This window comes from Stenella coeruleoalba, assembly GCF_951394435.1.
Source record: "Stenella coeruleoalba genome assembly, chromosome: 11".
NCBI lineage: Eukaryota > Metazoa > Chordata > Mammalia > Artiodactyla > Delphinidae > Stenella > Stenella coeruleoalba.
Window position 1 is genome coordinate 9,510,758 of NC_137157.1, and position 17,842 is coordinate 9,528,599.

General features: G+C 48.3%; 1 protein-coding gene across 1 annotated transcript; it reads right to left on the reverse strand.

Annotated features, from left to right (window-relative positions):
- Positions 1-11,946: 11,946 nt before the first annotated feature.
- APOBEC3H (apolipoprotein B mRNA editing enzyme catalytic subunit 3H) lies at positions 11,947-16,699 on the reverse strand. Its single transcript, XM_079936282.1, has 5 exons — positions 16,616-16,699; positions 14,248-14,404; positions 13,276-13,543; positions 12,877-12,992; positions 11,947-12,177 (listed from the first exon to the last, which is right to left on the reverse strand). Exons 1-5 carry the CDS (start codon positions 16,681-16,683, stop codon positions 12,088-12,090), a joined length of 699 nt encoding a protein of 232 aa, XP_079792408.1. The 5' UTR covers positions 16,684-16,699; the 3' UTR covers positions 11,947-12,087.
- Positions 16,700-17,842: the final 1,143 nt, after the last annotated feature.

Consider the following 17,842-nt stretch of genomic DNA (forward strand, 5'->3'; position numbering starts at 1 on the left):
AGCCAAGGAGAGAGGCCTGGAACAGATCCTTCCCTCACAGCCCTCAGAAGGAACCAGCCCTGCCAACACCTCGATCTTGGACTTCCAGCCTCCAGAACTGCGAGAACATAAATTCCTGTTGCTCAGGCCGCCCAGTCTTAACTTTGTTACAGCAGTCCCCGCAAACTGCTACCGCATCCATGAGCGCAAGAGTCTGGGACTAGGCTTGGGGGCAGGTCTTTTGGAGGTGGAGTAAGGACTAGGGGCATTAGAAGGACTCCGACATTATTTTTCAAATGGAAGCCTGATTGCAACACGGCACAGCTTGTGTGAGGGTTCTGTGTACCCCTCCCATCTGCACTGTATCCCCTTGAATGGTTCCTTAAGCTTAGACCAAGGTGAATGGTGGACACGTGAACTCTAAGAAATAAAAATCAAAACATGTCGTTAGTACTATATTTTCCTTTGCTTAGAACTTTAGTATATTAGATGTAGGGAGAGCCTTAGTGATCATACGATAAAGAAATTGAGTTCTGAGTGAATGTAGTCAGCTGGTTCAGTACTCTTGTTTTACAGATGAGAAAATCGACAGTGCTAGTTGAACTCTTTTTATAAGAGGAAAATGTGGCCTCATTTTAAATAAAAGTAAAGTTGAAAAAAAAAAAAAAAGTCCTTACTCCTAAGGGGCCGGAGTAAGCACTGGGGAGAGAGGGACAGGGAAGGAGGAAAAGCCAGGATAAGGTGTGCCACTGAGGTTGATGCCGTGGACAACAGGGGCTTGATTCCACTCAGACTTCGTGAGAAGCATTCCAGTGCCCCCCCGCCCCCTGCAGATTGTCACCCCGGAGGACCGGAGACGGGAGTGTTTATCTGCAGGCTCCTGTCCCTCATTGGCAAGGGTCCCAGGGTCACTGACTCCCTTGTACCTAGGAGCTGTGTTCCTACAGAGGTCAAGGGCATCAGAGGAGTCCGCCGGGCGGGAAGTGAAGATGGACCATCTACCCTCCACGGCTAAAATCAGAGAGGAGGGCGAGAGGACGGGAGCTGAGCAACCAGAAGGAAGAAAGCCGATCCAGTCAGTTTTTCGTTCTGAGTTTAAAGTGTTGGTGGGCACATAAGTGGTAGATAAAGCCACAGGGTGATGGCAGGGGTCCAAGGCCAGGGTTGGTTGGGAAGAGGCGAGAAGGCAGTGGGTGGGCGAGCTCCTGCTGCCTCTTAGTTCTTGCCCTGGGGAGAGTCTGGCCTCTTCCCTGGCAGCTCCTTGATAACTCCAGTTAGAGACTGGAGGACTTAGCAGGCCTTGCCCTCAGCTCTGAGCCGTCACCCTGATTCTGGGTCCCCAGGAAAGGTCGCGTGGGACCCTGGTACAGATGCGCAGCCTGACTCTCAGATGTGTTACCTGAGCACAAGCTTCTGTGGTGGCACAGAATTACTGCGCCCACTTTTATGCGTGGGACAAACAGAGAGGGTGTGGTTAGCTATTCAAGTCCGCACAGCCACGTCGCAGGGAGTCAGGAATTTGAGCCTGTGTCTCAGTATTAATCTCTCCACAAGCAGTTCTCAAACTCTTTGGTGTCAGGACCAGTTTAGAGTCTTAAAAATTATTGAGAAGCCCACAGAGCTTTTGTGTACGTGGGTTATATCTTTCAATATTTACTGTATTAGACATTAACATGGAGAAATTTTTAAAATATATATTCATTAAAAAATAATATTGACCTATTACATATTGATATAAATAATATTTCATGAAAAATAATTACATTTTCCAAAACAAAAAAAATTAGAAGAATTGCCATTGTTTTTTTTTTTCAAATCTCTTTCATGTCTGGCTTAACAGAAGATAGCTGGGTTCTCGTGTCTGCTTCTGCATTGTCTGTTGCAATAGCCCATGGTATGTAGCCTCTAGAAAATTCCACCATACACTTGTGAGAGCATACAGTGGGAAAGACAAACAGTATCTTAAACATTATCATGAAAAGCTTTTGACCTTGAAGACCCCTGAAAGGGCCCTGGGGACACCCAGGGCTCCTTGGTCCATGCCTGAGAGCCACTGCTCTTCTTGTGAGCTCTGTGGTGGACGTCTGGGCCGAGGTCTGGTTCTGACTCTTCCGTGGAGTCATGGGGGCAGCCTCGAGGTTTCTCCTGGTTGGGGCCTTCAGAGAGCTCACTGTGAGTGACTTTTCCAGAGATCAGCTGTCCACATCCCACCTTCGTTCCTCGCTGCCTTCTAAAAGGAAAAGCCAAAGAACAAGAAAGAAGGCCAGCCGAGGAAGAGAAAAGATGGACGAGAGAGGAAGGATTTAAGGCAAGTGGGAGGAACGGCAGGGGTGACAGGGGTGCGGATGGAGCCTGGGAACAGAAGGGGTGGCAGCCAGGGGAGAGAGCGGCTGGGAGGAAAGGAGGCCACCGACCTTGAGAAGCCATGTAGAGAACCACAGGGCCAGCAACTGTGAAAAGGAAGAGAAAAGAAGACCCCCCCCAGAAGGTGGGGGAAGTGAGAGGGCCCTTGGAGGGGCAGAGGGAGACCGCCCTGGCCTGGGACCGGGCAGCCAGCAGCCTTCCCGGCTTTCTGAAGTTTCCCAGCTGTCCTTGAAAATGTGACGGGAAAGGGGAAGAGACACTGGCTCCCAGCGTTGGGGGCTGCAGCCCCACATGCCCCCGGGTCAGGCCTTCCCCATCCAACCCCAGCACCGCAAGCCAGGGCCTTCAGTCTTTTCCTGGACCCCACCCTTTAGTGGAATCAGGCGCGTCTGAGCCGGGCGTGATCCTAACACCCATACACCCCTAGTGATCTTCCCTGGAAGTTTGATCTCTCTTCAGTCTCTCTCCCCGCTGGGCGCATTTCGACTTTGGGAGGCTGGGAGTGGGATGGGAGTCCCTGCCTACCACAGAGAGAAAGGAGTCTTGCCAAGGAAGCTGTGTGGCGGGGTGTCGGGGGAGCCTCAGGGCAGCCAAGGACGGGGCGAGGTCTGGTTGAAGCACAGCAGTCCAGCTGCCCCCAGGAGCTGTCCGCCCGCCAGCCCTCAGTCACTGCCGTGAACATTTTTCCTCTGCTCAACCATTCGTTCACTTTCCTCTTGATTCTTTCATCTGTCCAATCATTCAGCCAGCACAACCCACACCTCCGGTTCAAGATGGCAAACTGACCCCAGGCATTTATTTTTTCTCTCTCCTAAAATCCCAGGAAAATGACCGTCAAGCTGAAACTAGAGGAGGATGGAGAGCAGGACTGCAAAACAGGAAAGGAGGCATCCAACAAAGGAGAGATGGTGAGGAACTTCCAGAAGGTATCAAAGTGACCGAGGTCAGAGTAGCACGGGGGCCAATCAGAGCTGACAGGGCAGCAGGTAGAGGGCGCACTCAGGAGGACAGGTAAGGGGTGGGGACAGGTCTCCCAAGCAACAAAGAGTCTAGTTTTTCAAACAGACCTCGAGAACACTCCCACTCTGGACATTGTGACGTATGAACAGTGGTCAGCTTTCTAGAAATGACCAGCCAGGTTGGCTCCTATGGGGGTTGGGGACGGCTTTCCCAATAGGCTTCTGACCTGGACGTCAGGGTCAGAGCACGCGACAGGGAAGAGGGAATAAAGTGTTCCCAACAGCCATAAAGCACCCTCCCAGCCCCTGCTTCCGGAGCTTTGTACCCACTTCTTGCTGAAGAAGGGCCTGGGGGGGCTGACTGTCTCCTGAGTCCTGCCCTCCCCAACCCTGCTCCACACCGAGGTTGACACTCTTATTGCTGCATTAGTGTCCTAGGGCCTCCAGAACAGAGGACCACAAATGGAGGGTGGGGCTTGAACAGCAAACATTTATGTCCTCACACTTTTGGAGGCTAGAAGTTTGAAATCAAGGTGTCAGCAGAGTTGTTTCTCCTGAGGCCTCTCTCTTTGGCTTGTAGGTGGCTGTCCTCTCCGCATGTCTTCACGTGGTCTTCCTTCTATGTGTGTCAGTTTCCTAATCTCCTCTTATAAGGACAACACTCATATTGGATTAGGGTTCACCCCATGACCTCATTTAATTTATCACCTCTTTAAAGGCTCTATCTCCAAATGCAGTCACCTTCTGAGGTCCTGGGATTAGGTCTCCAACGTGAACTTCAAGGGGGGGCACAAATCAGCTCATAACAGTTGCCTCCCGACACCCAATTCGTCTTCCTGCTAGTAGAACCTTCATCATTCAGGAGGAGAGGAAGTGGCAATTATCCAACGAAACACTCAATTTCCCCGTTCCCCTCCCCAGCTCCCTTCAGCTAGGAGCGCTATATGACCAATGACAGGTAACTGAGCCATCTGAAGTGTGCCCCTGAATTTGGGCTCACCTGATGTTTCCTCATGTCGTTGAAAATTCAATTAACTGGCAAGTTAAGAAGAAAAAGGGGAATTTTATTTGAGCCAAACTGAGGATTATAACCTGGGAAGCAGATTCTCAGAAAGCTCTGAGAACTCTTCCGCCTGTTAATTAGAAGTCAAAGGCGCAGTCATATACATTTTCGAGACAAAGGGTCATACGTTGAAAGGACATACTGGTATTTTACTTAAAGTTCACCAAGGATACATAGTCCAGGTAAGCCTCGATAAAGCGAGCAGCAAGTCATCACGACGCCCTACAGCGCTGGGAGAGAAAGCTATTCTTGAAAAAGTTACATTGCTAGCCTCAGAAGAAAGGGAAAAAATTGATCTTTATGGTCAAGTAGGCACTCCCGTCTTTGAGGAGCTCTGGTTAATATGTAATGCAGATGCACGCCGCACATGAAGGAGGGAGGGAGGGAGGAGGCCCAAATGAACACGCAGAGAGAGAATTTTATGTTTAATTTTTCTTGTCCTGCCTTAAAATATAAATTTTATTTCATCACTTGTGATTAGATTCAGGTCATGCATCTTCAGCAGGAATATCACAAAAGTGATGCTGTGTTGCCATGGTACCCCATCCGGATACGACTACTCATGCTATCCAGTTTGATTATTTGATTAAGATGGCGTCTGCCAGCCTTCTCCACTGTGAAGTTACTCTTTTTGTTTTGAAGTTAATAAATATTTTCTGGAGGAGGTATAGGTGTACCTTGGAGATATTGCAGGTTTGGTTTCAGACTACCACAATAAAGGAAATACCGAAATAAAGCAAGTCACACAAAAGTTTTGGTTTCCCAGTGCATATAAAAGTTTTGTTTACACTGTACTGTAGTCTACTAAGTGTGCGATAGCATTATGTCTTTAAAAATGTACGTAACTTAATTTAAAAATACAAATTGGGCTTCCCTGGTGGTGCAGTGGTTGAGAATCCGCCTGCCAATGCAGGGGACACAGGTTCGATCCCTAGTCCAGGAAGATTTCCACATGCAGCGCAGCAACTAAGCCCGTGCGCCACAACTACTGAGCCTGCGTGCCACAGCTACTGAAGCCTGTGCGCCTAGAGCCCATGCTTCTCAACAAGAGGAGCCACCACGTGTAGCCCCTGCTCACTGCAACTAGAGAAAGCCCGTGCTCAGCAATGAAGACCCAAGGTAGCCAAAAACAAATAAGTAAATTTCTTTATAAAATAAAATAAAGATACAAAATGAAAAAACCCAATTAGAACAGTAACATCAAAGATCACTGATCACAGATCACCATAACAAATATAATAATAATGAAAAAGCTTGAAATGTTGAGAGAATTTCCAAGTGACACAAAGACACAAAGTGAGCAAATGTTGTAGGAAAAATGGTGCTAATAGACTTGCTGAATGCAGGGTTGCCACAAACCTTCAGTTTGTAAAAAACACAGTGTCGGGGACTTCCCTGGTGGCGCAGCGGCTAAGACTCCGTGCTCTCAATGCACGGGCCCGGGTTCAATCCCTGGTCAGGGAACTAGATCCCACATGCATGCCACAACTAAGAGTTCGCATACTGCAACTGAGGAGCCCACGTGCTGCAACTAAGACCTGGCGCAACCAAATAAATAACTAAATATTTTTAAAAGACAAACGGGACCGCCCTGGTGACGCAGTGGTTAAGAATCCGCCTGCCAATACAGGCGACACAGGTTCAAGCCCTGGTCCGGGAAGATTCCACATGCCACGGAGCAACTAAGCTCGTGCGCCACAGCTACTGAGCCCACGTGCCACAACTACTGAAGCCCGCGTGCCTAGAGCCCGTGCTCTGCAACAAGAGAAGCCACCGCAGTGAGAAGCCCATGCACCGCGATGGAGAGTAGACCCTGCTTGCTGCAACTAGAGAAAGCCCACACGCAGCAATGAAGGCCCAACGCAGCCAAAAATAAATAAATAAAATAAAATAAAATAATTAAAAAACCCAGTATCTGTGAAGCACAATAAAGTGAAACGCAATTAAACAAGGTCTGCCTATAATTTGAAACTATGTAAAATCCCTTCCTCATCACATTTTCCGTGTAGTTATTTATATTAGTATGGATTCCTGGTTTGGTTTTTTTTTTTGCGGTACGCGGGCCTCTCACTGTTGTGGCCTCTCCCGTTGCGGAGCACAGGCTCCGGACGCGCAGGCTCAGCGGCCATGGCTCACGGGCCCAGCCGCTCCGCGGCATGTGGAATCTTCCCGGACCGGGGCACGAACCCGCGTCCCATGCATCGGCAGGCAGACTCTCAACCACTGCGCCACCAGGGAAGCCCCATGGTTTCCTATTTTATTCAATGGCTATCATTCATTATTATCACTATTTACTTGAATGCCCAAAATTGCTCAGATTTGGCCAGTTTTAACCTATTTTGGCTACTATAGCTTCATGGTGTGCTTAACATTTAATGTTTTTAAAGTTTTTAAATACTTGGCAGGGCAATTCTCCTCCCTGCCCCCCAGCAACATTGTTATTCTTTTTCAGAATTGTCTTGGCTATTCTTGCAGATTTTCCCTTTCCATATTGAGTTTAGAATTGGATTTCTCAAATTATATAAAATTTTCAAATGAAATTTTGGTTAATATTATTTTGAATTTATAGAAGAAAGGAGAAAGAAAAATAAAATATTTTCTCTAGGAACATTCAATGCTTCTTCACTTTATGTAGCTTCTATTTTATGTCCTTTATTATGGTTTAACAATTCCATTCATACAGTGTACTTATTTCTTCTTAGGACTCTTCCTAGGCATTTCATGATTTTTGTTACAGTTGTGAATAGTATTCCCCCACACCAAACACACACAAACATTTTTAAATTAGTTATCGCTGATTTATTGGACCACTATTTATATATATGTACATCGTAATGGTTTCCTAGGCTGCCATAACAAAGTGTCACCAAATGGGTGGCTTTACGTGACAGAAATGTATCCTCTCACAGTTCTAGAGGACAGAAGTCTGGAATCAAGGTGTGGGCAGGCTGTACTTTCTCTGAGGCGCTAGGGAAGAATCTTTCCTGTGTCTTCTCCAGTTGGGGCCTTTCTCTCCTGGTGTTGCTGGCACTCCTTGGTGTTCCTTCGTTTGTAGATCATCACTGCAGCCTCCATCTCTCACCCCACACGAACTTCGCCATGCGAGTCTGTGTCTCTCCTCTTCTTGAAGGACACCAGTGCTGTTAGATGAAGGGTCCACCATACTTCAGTGTGACCTCATCATAAATAATTACCTCTGAACGATTCTATTTCCAAATAAGGGCAATATTCTGAGGTCCTGGGAAGGGGGGGATACTACCCAACTCAGTACATACATATTCCACATTTATTATTAAAAGCTTTCTCACAAATGGGATAGACACTACTAATTATCCCACTCTTTTTATTCCCCTTTTTTTCAGAGTCTATAACCCATGATTTTTAGCAAGTTACATGGCCATCCAAAATAAAGGCCACATTTGCCATACGCCTTTGCTGCTAGTTGTGGCCGAATGACTAAGTCCTGCTCAGTGGGATGTGAAAATAAATGCCGTATAGCAGCTTCTGGGACCCCTCCTAAGAGACAGCTGGTTTGGTCCTTTGACCTTTCTTCCCCTCTCCCCCCATCCAGCTACAGAACACAGATGTTATGATGGGGCTATGTTTTGGGCCACAAGGACCAAGGTCCAGCACATCCTGAGGATGACAGCAGAAAGCTGGAATCAGCCCAGGTCCTGAACGGCTGTGGGCCCATTTTCTGAGCTCTGCAGCTTCTATCTGGACTTCTGTGTTTGCGATAAGCTTCCATCCAGGGCTGCCATATTGCACAAGCCCAGGGAGTGCTGTTCACAGGGCACAGGACATGAACGGAAGACTCTGGAGTGGTGAGATGAACAAACTGCACGGCCATCCTCAGAGGCCCTGCTTCTGTCTGGTTTAAGCCCCTGGTTGGATTTCAGTTACTTCCAGGCAATCTTAATTTTAATAAATTTTTGATAGTTTCTTTAATATCCAGGAGTGTTTTGTGCTTGCAGGGGAATACTCATTAGTATTGGTACTCTGTTTATTACACAACTTGTAAAAATAATACAGCTCTGAAAATCAGTTTTCCTCAAGCATTTAAACATAATTATAAATGTGACTAGCTACAGTCCCTTAAAACTTAAATGGCAATTACAGATCTAGTATGATTGATTTTTTGAACCCTTCAGATGTCTTAAATAACCGGCCAAACATTCACAGATAAAATATTTCGGAACAATCAAGGTTGTAGGATCTGAATAATGTAATGATTGATTCTTTATTGAGATGCACAAACTAAGGAGATTTAAACTGAAATCTTTGAGTGTTAGGCCAAGTCTTTTTTAACAATAATAAATGTTTATTTATGGCATCAGAAACTGTTAAGTTTCTCTTTGTCATAGAGATTTTTTTTTTAACTTTTTATCCATTTAATTAATTAATTAATTTATGCCACGGCACACAGCTTGCGAGATCTTAGTTCCCCTGACAGTGACGGGGCTGAATCCTAACCACTGGACTTTCAGGGAATTCCTTTTTTTTTTTTTTTTAATATTTATTTACCTATTTATTTGGTTGCATCAGGTCTTGGTTGCAGCAGGCGGGGTCCTTAGTTGTGGCATTCGAACTCTTAGTTGTGGCTTGCACATGGGATCTAGTTCCCTGACCAGGGAGCGAACCCAGGACCCTGCGTTGGGAGCGCGGAATCTTAACCACTGCGCCACCAGGGAAGTCCCTGTCATACAGATTTTAACTTCTGACACTTTGAATCTTTTCCAGAATTTATGCATGTTCTGAGTTTGCATGGCAATTTGGGATCCCTTGAAATTCCATATGAACTTTTAGGATGTTTTTTCCTATTTCTGCAAAAAATGACTTTGAGATTTTGAACTGATCACATTGAATCTGTAGATCATTTTGGGTAGTATGGACGTTTTAACAATATTAACTTTTCGAATCCATGAACATGAGATGTCTTTCCACTTGTCCGTGTCTTCTTTAATTTTTTTCAGCAGTGTTTTGTAGTTGTCCATGGAGTGGTCTTTGGCTTTCTTGGTTAACTCCTAAGTATTTTATCCTTTTTGATTCTGTTGTGAATGGGATTGCTTTCTTAATTTCCTTCTCGGATTGTTCATTATTGGTGTAAAGAAATGCAACTGATTTTTGTATGTTGATTGGATTTAATACTTCTTATTGCTTTTTTAAGTGTAATATTTCCCCCTTTTCCATTTTTAGGTAATTGTTGTTAATATAGAGAAAAAGCTTTTATACATTAATTCTGACTTCAGCCCTCTTGTTTACCCTGCGTCTTTTCTCTTTTTTCTTTCCCTTTCAAATTCAAGTCTCGGGTTTGGAAGGTATAAAATCATCAACAATAACAGGAGAAAGTTTGTGTCTTCTTTTCCAATGTTTACACAATTTCTGGAACTTCCTTGTCTTATTCCATTCCTTAGAACTCCAAGACAATGAGGAGTAAATGGTGACATGGTCCCAATTTAACTGAAATGATTTTAATATTTTGCCATTATAATTATATTTATTGCTTTTCTATAAAAATCATTTCATACACTTGAGCATTTTTAATTTCTATTTTACTTAGCATTTTAATGACGGCTGAATTCTATGAAGTTCTGTTCAGCATCTATTGATATGAACACATGGGTTTTTTTAAAAATTTATTTTTAATACAATTTTTAAAGGTTACTTCCCAGGGCTTCCCTGGTGGTGCAGTGGTTAAGAGTCCGCTTGCCGTGCAGGGGACACGGGTTCGTGCCCCAGTCCGGGAAGATCCCACATGCCACAGAGCGGCTGGGCCCGTGAGCCATCTCCGCTGAGCCTGCGCGTCCGGAGCCTGTGCTCCGCAACGGGAGAGGCCACAACAGTGAGAGGCCCGCGTACCGCAAAAAAAAAAAAAAAAAAAAGTTACTTTCCATTTACAGTTATTACAAAATATTGGCTCTATTCCCCGTGTTGACAATGCATCCTGGAGCCTGTCTTACACCTCCCACTCCCCCACCCCTATATTGCCCCTCCCCCCTTCCCTCTCCCCACTGGTAACCACTAGTTTGTTTCTATAACTGTGAGTCTGCTTCTTTTTTTTTTTTTTTTTGCGGTATGCGGGCCTCTCACTGTTGTGGCCTCTCCCGTTGCGGAGCACAGGCTCCAGATGCGCAGGCTCAGCGGCCATGGCTCACGGGCCCAGCCGCTCCGCCGCGTGTAGGATCTTCCCAGACCGGGGCACAAACCCATGTCCCCTGCATCGGCAGGCGGACTTTCAACCACTGCGCCACCAGGGAAGCCCTCTTTTTTGTTTTATTCACTAGTTTGTTGTATTTTTTACATTCCACATATAAGTGATATCATACAGTATTTGTTTTGTCTCACTTATTTCACTTAGCATAATGTCCTCTAAGTCCATCCATGTTGCTGCAAAAGACAAAATTTTGTTCCTTTTTAGGGCTGAGTAATATTCCTTTGTATATATATACCACATCTTCTTTATCCATTCATCTGTTGATGGACACTTAGGTCGCTTCCATATCTTGGCAATTGTAAATAACACTACTGTGAACATTGGAATGCATGTATCTTTTCAAATTAGTGTTCTTGTTTTTTTCCAGATATATACCCAGGAGTGGTATTGTTGGGTCATATGATAGTTCTATTTTTAGTTTCTTGGGAAACTTCCGTGCTCTTTTCCACAGTGGCTGCACCAATTTACATTCCCACCAACAGAGTAGAAGGGTTCCCTTTTCTCCACACCATCGCTAACGTTTGTTATTTGTGTTTTTTGATACTAGCCATTCTGATAGGTGTGAGGTGATATCTCATTGTGGTTTTGATTTTCATTTCCCTGATGATTAGCGATGTTGAGCATCTTTTCATGTGCCTGTTGGCCATCTGCATTTCCTCTTCGGAAAAATGTCCATTCAGTTTTTTTGCCCATTTTTATTTTATTTTATTTTTTTATAAAATTTTTTAATGTATTTCTGGTTGTGTTGGGTCTTCGTTGTGCGCAGGCTTTCTCTAGTTGCCGCCAGCAGGGGATACTGTTTGTTGCAGCGCGCGTGCTTCTCATTTTGGTGGCTTCTCTTGCTGCAGAGCACGGGCTCTAGGCACGTGGGCTTTAGTAGTCGCTGCATGCGGGCTTTCTCTGGTTGTGGCGAGTGGGGGCTACTCTTCGTTGTGGTGTGCGGGCTTCTCATTGCAGTGGCTTCTCACTGAAGTGGCTTCTCTTATTGCAGGGCACAGACTCAAGGTGTGCGGGCTTCATTAGTTATGGCACGCAGGCTCAGTAGTTGTGGCTCACGGGCTCTAGAGCACAGGCTCAGTAGTTGTGGCGCACGGGCTTAGTTGCTCCGCGGCATGTGGGACCTTCCCGGACCAGGGCTTGAACCCGTGTCGCCTGCATTGGCAGGTGGATTTTTAACCACTGCGCCACCAGGGATGTCCCTATACTAGGAATTCTCAAGTAAATTTTTCCTTAGTGCTGTAGTATGAAAGTTCTTTATACTCATCTTTTTATGAAGGAAAAACCTGATTCTCCTTTCAGAAAGTAACCCAAGTTTTACAGACTTTCAAATTATCTTTATTTTTTCAATTATAAAAATATTTACCCACTTAGAAAAGAAAGGAAAAAAGAAGAATGAACGAGGAAAGAAAGGTCTCTGGACTTGGGCGAGGGTCAGGGGTGACCGTGGGGCTTGCTCCTTGCTCCTAAGAGCCAGCAGTTTATGAAGCAGTGAGATGCCCCAGGACCTGTCATCTTGAGTCACTTCTTAACGACGAAGGGGATGGGGATCCAAGTCTCAAGTCTCTGAAGGAATCCTCTAAATTATTCCAATTCGAGGGCTATTGAGAGAGAAATGAGAAAGCTTCGGTTGGCAGGAAACTGAGGGAGGAAGGGGAACAGAGGCGAGGCTGAAAATGCCGGGACAAGAAAAGAACTGGATCAAGGCAGGCCAGGGATGCCTTAAGAGAAACAGAAAGCTAACAAGAGTCTATGAAGAGGGGCTTCCCTGATGGTGCAGAGGTTGAGAATCCTCCTGCCAATGCAGGGGACACGGGTGTGAGCCCTGGTCCGGGACGATCCCACATGCCATGGAGCAACTAAGCCCGTGCGCCCCAACTACTGAGCCTGCGCTCTAGAGCCTGTGAGCCACAACTACTGAGCCCGCGCGCCGAGAGCCCGTGCTCCGCAACAAGAGAAGCCACCGCAATGAGAAGCCCGCGCACCGCAACAAAGAGTAGCCCCTGCTCGCCACAACTAGAGAAAGCCCGCGCGCAGCAACAAAGACCCAACGCAGCCAAAAATAAATAAGTAAAATAAAATGTATTTTAAAAAAAGTCTATGAAGAGAGAGAGAAGGAAGGAACTGGGAGCCCCTGGAAGAGGGGACCTAAAGGGGGTGTCATGAGAAAAGAGAAAGCAGTGGGGGGCAGTGGGGAGAGAGCAAGGAGAGGATTGACAGACAGAAGTGGGGCTGAAGCTGGGAAGGGGGTCGGCGGGGTGTGGAGAGGCCAGGGGCCTGCAGCGGGGAGAGCTTCTCACCGACAGGATCCTCTGGAGCCGACGGCTTATGCTCTCACTGTATTGCTCCAGCTTATCCCAGGACTCGAAGGGCATCCCCTGGTTATCCACAAATTCTTCCCAGCAGTCTTCAAACTCTGAGACGAGAGAGGGAAACTGAGTCAGGCCCCAAGGGCAGGGGAGCAGCAAGCTTGCACCAGCAGGGCCACCGTCCCTCCTTCCTTTCCCCTTCCTTCTCTTCCTCTCCCTGGAATTAGTCTGTCCCTGGAATTTCCCCTTCAGGTGGTATCACACCTTGGGTCTCAGCTGGGCCGCCATCCTTCCTGTCCAGCCTCCCCTCTCCCCCACTCCCACTCAGTGGCTTTCGCTCTTGGAACTGCAGATCCTCCCGTCCACCGACAGCTCTGTCTCTCTTCCTACCTGAGCGGGTCATGACAGCCACTGAGACCTGGGCTGCCTGTAGCTGCTGCAGCCCCCTCTGAAACACCTTGATCCAGTGGAAGTACAGGCGGGAGGCAAAGATCTGCAGGCTCAGGTTGTCCTGACCGTTGATGAAATCAACCAGTTCCCCGGCACAGGCAGGGCAAGGGCTCCACGTGACATAGCAGATGATTTTGTAGCGCTGGTTTGGGTCGAGATTCAGCGAGGTGATCTTGTCAATAAAGCGAATTTCTGCATGTCGCTGTTTCTGGAGAGGTTCTCAGAGAGACGGAAGGGTTGGTTAGAAGGCAGAGGCCAGAGGTCGCACACCGAGGGTGAAGCTCGGGACGAGGGCCTCTGTCCTGTGAACTTTCCAGTATGTGAACTGCCTATAGCACAAGGAAAGAACCTCCTTCTTTCCTTCAATTATTCATTCCTTCACTCACTCACTCATCCATTAATTCCACACTCCCCAAGCACCTGTAACTTCATTGGAATCAGATCAGGGTCCCAGTGCCCAGAGGAGACGGGTTGTAACAGACACCTCCAGGGCAGTCCTGAATACTCTGTGACCTGGCTTTTGGACATGTCCAGGAGGTTGTCTGGAGACGTTTGAACCTGAGGGTACCAGGGAGGTCAGGGAGGGAGGGAGAGGGGACGGGACAGATAGGAAGATGGCAGAAAGGCAGAAGTGTGATGGAGATCTTGTAGGTGAGGTTAGGTGCTCAGTCCTTGGAAGAGCGCTTGGCTTCCCCGGAGTGGTGACTGAGCTGAGCTCTGGAGGGTGAGGAAACATCAACTTCTCAAAGAGGGGTTAGGAGGTACATTCTGCTGGCGGGAAGGGCTTGTGTGGTGGCCCGCGGATGGGAAAGAATGTGGAGAGCTGCAGGGAAGCGGGGTCACTCAGATTCTGCTTCCCTGCCTGGTGCGGTTGCCCCTGCTTGCCCTGTGCCCAGGGAACCCACGTGGCACCTTGTTTTGGAAGCAGCCTTTGTCAAGCGTGAAGCCATCGAGCTGCTTCAGCTGGTAGCACAAATAGGTCTTCCTCCGGTAGCAGGGCTGTGGGACCCGGGGCTGGTTGCCAAACTGTTGTCTGAATATATTTGTTTTTAGCAGATTCATTGTGTTTCTGTGCAACAGGAAGGAGAAAACCAAAGATGCAGAGAGTGTTTTCTGGTGTCACCCAAGGCTCTGTCACATTCTGAACCCAGTTCCTTGGGCTCACCTAGGCCCCTAAGGGGAGGTAAGGGAGGGTCTCTTCCTTCTCTGTTGGCCAGGAGTACTGGGAGGGAGAGGGAAGAGGGCGAGCTCTCCCCCCTCACACATCACCACCCCTCCAGCCCATGCTAGAGGCCACTGCAGGCAGGACTCCTGGGCTGAGTGGGGGTGCCCCCACCCCGAGAATTGGACACGGCATGTCCTTCCTCGTCTCTCACATCTTTGTCTTGAGCCCCAGACCCCTCTGTTAAGGTCCCACAAGCACCTCAACCCCGTACCTAACGTCAGGACCCTTCTCTTTGGGGAGTGGGGAGGGGGATGGAAGTTAAAGAACTTCCTTTAACACTGTGCTCTTGGCCGAGGTGTGTGTATCATAATTTTGACTCTACAAAGAGCACAGAGGCATGTGAACAGGAAAAACTGTTGTCACCAAGGTAGTGCTGTGACAGAGCCTTTTGGCCGAAGGGCTCACCTAGCTTTTTCTCCCCCTAATTATGACTGTACTCTATAGAGTATTCCATTTTGTATCTTGCTTTCTTTTTCATTTAATGTTATACTGCAAAGTGGCCCAGCCCATGTGGGGATGCAGAACCACCAGGTTCTTTTCAATAAGTGCTGTTGGCTCTGCACGGACAGCAGTAGGTGGATATAACCAGGGGCCTTCCTGCCGGGCCCCAGAGAGGCGCATGAAGGCTCCCTCTGGCCGGCGCCGCACTGCACGCGGACACCCATGCCCAAGCAGATGCCAGTCTGAACGAGCTTGGGAGCTTCACGGCCCCAGCCCATTGCCCTCCTGGACACTCCACCCAAGGTGATGTCACTTGGTTGACCACCGAGTCAGACTCAGATGACCTCAGAGCCTCAGAATTGGCATCTGGACACAGGAATCAAGCCAAGAGTGCCCTCACGGCCCAGACCACGGGACACAATACTTTGTTCCTGCAAGGCCAGAGGAGTCTCGCCATATTTCCAGCCACCTCACTGAAACACCACCAGTTCCACCAACGAAAAACCATTTCCGATATGTTATGCTAATTAACAAAGCCACAAACTTCATCAGTGGAAACCTATCTCTGACGTCCCTTGTGTTAATTAGTAAAACTTTAGATGGATTTGGGTAACGATTGCTGAAGAGACCATCTCTGGACTGTGGCCTTCGATTACTGGCCAATGACCTCGCCTGAAGTTCATACTCCCCATGAGGGCAACTGGCCGCCCTCAGGGTAAGGATTAGAAGGGAAACCCCATTCATAGCACACCTGAGACAACCACTGCCCCGTCTGCCCGGAGTCTTCCTGATTTTAGCCCTGAAGTTCCCATGTTCTGAGAAACTCCCCAGTCCTGGGGAAAGCCAGACACTCAAGGCTGAGATATTTCACATCTGAGACAAGAGGACTTATCTTCATAGCACAAATGTTGCACCTTGCCCTTGAATAGCTAAAACTGTAGGTACGATAGAAACAACTTGTAAGAAGTACTTAAAGACCAATTGAATTTTTTATACTTGGTAGTGTCTTCACGGGAAACGAGTTATCTTCTTGTCTTGGAGAGTTTTCCCTCCACAGAGGAGAAATGAGAATATTCTCTGCAAAATTGTACCTTTAACATAAAATTTACAAAAACACTTTTATAGCTGACTCCAAACGTTGTTTCGCTCATCCTTGAACCTAAAGTCTAGGACTGAGGGTGCACGGAGAGCTTTAGGAAGACCCAGTGGCCATGCCTCTGGGATATGGCCAGGGACACAGAGACACAGGCTGTGGCAGAGGTAGGGCTGGGAGGCCTGAGGCAAGAGAAGGAGCCAGAGAGGGAGAGAACCCAGGGCTGGGCGCGGAGTCCGAGGCAGCGAGGAGGACCAGCAGCCCCACCTGGCCCCTGCAGCCGGGCTCCAGCCTCCTCGGCAGACATGTCCCAGCTTGCCCTGGGCACTGGGATCTCTGGTCCCACCTGCCTGTCACAAGGCTGCGCTTGGCCTTGGGAAAGTCCCTTATCTGAGAGCGTTCCCCTACAGCTCTCGGAGCGGCAGATGCCCTTCCTGTCTGGGTAAGCCGAGGTGGGAGGCCCAGGGTGGTTTTTGTCTCTCAGACCCATCCTCTTTCCTCCACCTGGGCTCTGGACTTACCTGATCCCAGGAGTCCAGATGCAGTCTCCTGGCCTAGGAAGGCTTGTCCAAGCCCAGCCCTTTGTCATAGGCACTCTGCCTCGATTTCCTCTCCCAGGACCCTTTTTTTAGGACAGCCCCCTATGTGAGAGCGACCTCCCAGGCCGTCTCAGCCGAGGCTCCACCTCCTTCCTGCTTTGGCACCAGGGGTGGGAGGGCCCTGGGGTGGTTTGCTTCCTTAGGCTCCGACCCACCTTCTCCTGGGCCCTCTCTCTTGGCAGAGGTCGGTCTCTGATGCAGCCGGACCCCTCTGTGCAGCAGGACCCGAGGTTATTGCAAAGGGAAAGAGAAAGTAAAGATGCCAGAGAGAGGGGGATGGGACAGACCCTGGCGGAAGAGAGCAGGACAAAGGCCTGCCCCCACTGGGGGAGGGGTAGGCGGGAGCCCTCTCCATCCTACTCCTACTTGGCACTTAGCTTTTATTCAGTACCCTGACAAGACTCTGGGTAGGATGGAAAATGAGGGCTGGGGGTCAGTACTACAGATCTTCATCTCCAGCCCTGTGCTGAGCAGATCCTGTGCACCGTCTGCTACCCCCAGCTCCCCAGTAGCATCAAGTGGGGAGGAGCATTATCCTGACATTTTAGATGTGGTCCCAGCACAGAGAGGTTAAGACACTCTCTTGAGGTCACACAGCAAATAAATGGCAGAACTGGAAAGCTGTCCAGGAAGCCTAGCCTGGTTCCCTCCCCTTGCTTCCCCACTGTTCCATGAAAAGGAGTGGGGGAGGGAGCACAAGAGAAGGGGTAAGCTATCTGCTTACTTTGTCACGTGGCCACCAAGACCTCCAGATGAGAAAACAGCTCTGGGGAAAGTTGAAACCTAGTGAGGAGGTCTTAGAGCAGTCATGGCCACCTCCAGTCCAAACTGCACACAAATGTGATTCCCAAATTAACTTTTCCCAGCTTGTCATCCCACTGCTCCCCGCTGCCCGCCCTGCACACACCACCTTCTGCCCCACAGGCCCTGGTACGGCCTCGGGGGTAACAAGAGCTTGGGCAGGAGGTTAGAGGATCCACAGGAATGGTGTCCCCTTCACCCCCATCTGTCCTAATGCCCAGGGCCACAGCCAACAAAAGATTCTAGAATGAGCTGGATCCTTCTGGGAAGAGTGACCAGATTTTTTTTTTTTTTTTTTTTTTTTTGCCACAGCACGTGGCACGCAGAGCTTGCCCAACCGGGGATTGA